At 31.0% G+C, this 3,441-nt stretch overlaps 1 protein-coding gene across 1 annotated transcript; it reads left to right on the top strand.

Moving 5' to 3' along the window:
- The first annotated feature begins 738 nt into the window (after positions 1 to 738).
- On the top strand, positions 739 to 2,652 carry LOC145846397 (nuclear RNA export factor 1-like). The gene is made up of 3 exons (XM_082953209.1): positions 739 to 773; positions 1,059 to 1,529; positions 1,659 to 2,652. Exons 1-3 carry the CDS (start codon positions 739 to 741, stop codon positions 2,650 to 2,652), a joined length of 1,500 nt encoding a protein of 499 aa, XP_082809335.1.
- Positions 2,653 to 3,441: the final 789 nt, after the last annotated feature.

Below are 3,441 nucleotides of genomic sequence, written 5' to 3' on the forward strand. Positions count from 1 at the left end.
CCACCTAAAAGCAGAGGTAATGTTTACAGTGTTCTTATAAAATTATTAAGATGTTTTTTCTTACCGTTATTAAGTTATATAAGTTTTTAAGTTACCTAGGTAAATGTGTTTTTATAATATTTTTAGTCATGTAAATTAGCTAAACGTCGAAACAAACTATTTTTCAGAATCTCACAAAAAAAACAATGATCATGATGAAAGACTTAACATCTCATTACATCATGTTGATCACGGAGATTGTTACGAACCTAAGACATTAGAAAAATGTTCTATATCGTACAAAAGTGGTAGAAAACGTTACAAAAACAAAATGAAATGTTACAAAGTCAAGGGTCGTCTAGGAAAACAAAGGTTTTAATTAACAACTAGTTTAAATAGAATTAAGTTGAGTTATTTAAAAATGAAATTGAAAGTTGGTTATTTACAAAGTTAGCTTGAATACAAATATTGAATCGCAATGTTTTTAAATTATTTATTCAACAGTAGTTTGTTTTTCTCAATACTATACTTATGATATTCTATTTTATATTTAAATTTGAGACTACAGTAACTCAGGTTTTATAAATTGTTTGTAACGCTTTATAGACCGTTCCTCATGAATGGTATATTTTTTCGATTTGATAATGAAACTTTTAAATTGTTAAACAAAAACTATTTTAAAGGAAAACAGTTTATGACCGCCTTGGAAAACGACGACCACAAAATAATAATGATATAGATAATGACGGTTGTGTCATTATGAAGGGAGACTTATACGCTAACAAAAAGAAATTGTAAGTTGTTGTTTGTTTTTTTTAAACTTATTTTTCGTATAATTGAAATATTAAGTTTTTGTACTTTTTTATTATACGTAAACTCTTAAGACTAATAATAAAAATAACTAAAACATTTATCAAAATATAATATTGAATAAAAATTCAATTGTTTTGAGTACAAGGTTTTGGTTATGAGTACAAGGTTTTACTACCTTGTAAAACAAAACTTTAATGTATTAAATTTCACAGTGACCCGTTGAGCCGAAACAGAGGATCAATAATAAGAAAGTTTAAAATTGACAGGAGAGAAAATATCAAAATATCTCCTGCCGCAATCAAAAACAACTTCAACAACATCAATAAGTCAAAAGTTGATGTAGAAAACGCCTGGTACCAAATAAAAGTATTTCGAGGCGCAGATGAAGTTGAAACTCAATTGATTGAAAAAATGAGTAAAATTATTGATGCTCCCATAGAATACAGGCAGTATCACGTTTTCAACGGTGATGCTAGTTTCTATGTGCTTGGAAAAGGCAAAGCAGATGCGCTGTTGAGTTGCAACCGTCAACTTACCAGCAGTTTCGGTAATGATATGCTGAAAGTAGTTAGGTACACAGCAAAGTCTGATGTATACCGTGACGACCAACTAGAAAGCATTAAGCAGTGCATCAAAAGCCGGGTCTATTTAGAACAAGGCGTTCTTGACTTGAGCGGTCTCAGCTTTGACAAAACTCTGAAGAAGCAAGGTATCAGAATTAACCTGCATAGAAGCGAGTATTTTACAATTATTGTAAAAACATTAGATTTGCTGTTCAGAGGAAGTGATCAAAATAAAAGAATCACAACATTAAATTTAGAAAAAAATAACTTAAGTTATAAATCAATTGGCTTTCTCAAAAACAGCCTCATTGATATGTTTCCCAATATTAACCGTCTCTCAGTTGCTGAAAATCACATTAAAATCGTAAAAGATTTGAAAGCATTAAGAGATTGGAATTTAATTGAGCTTAAGTTATACGATAGCAGTCAAGATGCAACTGTAAATGATATAAGCAACTGGCGAAAACTCTTTCCAGACTTGATCAAACTTAACTGCAGAGATTATGAGCCTCCAGTTAAAATAGATGTTGCAGAGTATGAAATACCAAAAACTATGGGAAGCAACTTTATGCTGCTTTCTGATAGTGCAAAAGAAGTGTTCATCAATCATGTCAAAAACTTATTCAGTTGCCTTGACAAAGTAAAAACCTCAGATGATGCAAGCAACTTTTACTGTAAAGATTCACAGTTTAGCTTGACAATTTCTAGCAATGATAAAGATTCTACAATGAAAAAATACTTGGAAGTGTGCAAGGAGTGCACACCAAACAACCGACAGAAAGTCAGAGTCGGTTGTAATAAGTCCGATTCCAAAAAGTATAACTTTGGGAGAGAGGAAATTGTGAAAGCGTTGCGCAAGCTACCCTTATCAAAACACATCATGGACAGCTTTGTTTGTGATGTCACGTTCTGCTCTAGTGAGTTCATCAGTTACGTTATCAGCGGCACTTTTGAAGAAGCCGGTGGTAAAGTTCGCGCCTTCACCAGAAGCATATCCTGCGCAATTTCCGCTGAAATTAAATTTACAATACTGAGCGACATGCTCCATATCAGGAACCAATCGGTCGCCGAAAAGAAAGAAAACGCCGCCAAGGTGGCCGCAATCAACCAGTTGCCACGACCGCCGTGTGACGTGCGAACGGAGATGTTGAAAACTTTCATGAAAGACTCAGGAATGAACGAGAAATATTCGCACGAATGTCTGCACAACAACGGGTGGGATTATGATAAAGCCGGAAGAAATTTTATGGAACTGCACAAAAACAACCACATACCGCTTGAAGCATATCAATTCTAAAATACTGTTAACAAAATAAAAACAAAGAAGCTAAAACGAACTATCGATCTTAACTAAAAGCTTCTTTTCTTGTTATTTTTTCCCTTGATTTTAACAAATTTTTAATTGAGCTCTTTTATTTGTTGTTGTTTTCTTTTACAATTTTAATAAATTTTAATTAAAAAAAAATAAGTTTTTATATTATCAATAACTAAAAAATGGTCTAAGTAAAATAAAAGTTTTCACTGATATATCCGCAGAAAAGAATGCGAAAACCTTTGATAGAAGAGTTTTTTATGCAAAGAAATTGATGTTTAGTATTAATTATCATAAAATAATATCTAATACAATAGAAATAAATTACAATAAATGAATTATTTTATATAAAAATAATACTTAGATTGCCTACTCCAAAACTATTTCATTTGCATTAAAACATCAAGGTCATATAATATAAAACATAAGGCTTTACTGTAACTCAATCATTTTAAATATCATACTTTCGTTTGGATACTTTCAGTTTATTATTATTATAGATAAATAGTTTAATTTAGACTACAGTCTAATATTTTAAGAAATAAAAGTGTTAGCACTGATAAATCCCATTGGTCATGTTTGAAAATAAACTGAACCGAGATTTGGCAAAATTTAGTTTTTTATTGAATATAAGACTGACATGTATAAAATTAAACAAAAACTAGAGGACGGCTTTCGATATTTGTGCAAAAGCTTATGCAAATTAGTTTTGTACTAGCTTAAATAGTTATATTTAGTTAGTTAAGTTTAGTATTCTGTCCTGGACATGACATT

The sequence above is a fragment of the Thalia democratica genome, unplaced genomic scaffold (assembly GCF_965202585.1).
Source record: "Thalia democratica unplaced genomic scaffold, ktThaDemo2.hap1.1 HAP1_SCAFFOLD_428, whole genome shotgun sequence".
Taxonomy (NCBI): Eukaryota; Metazoa; Chordata; class Thaliacea; order Salpida; family Salpidae; genus Thalia; species Thalia democratica.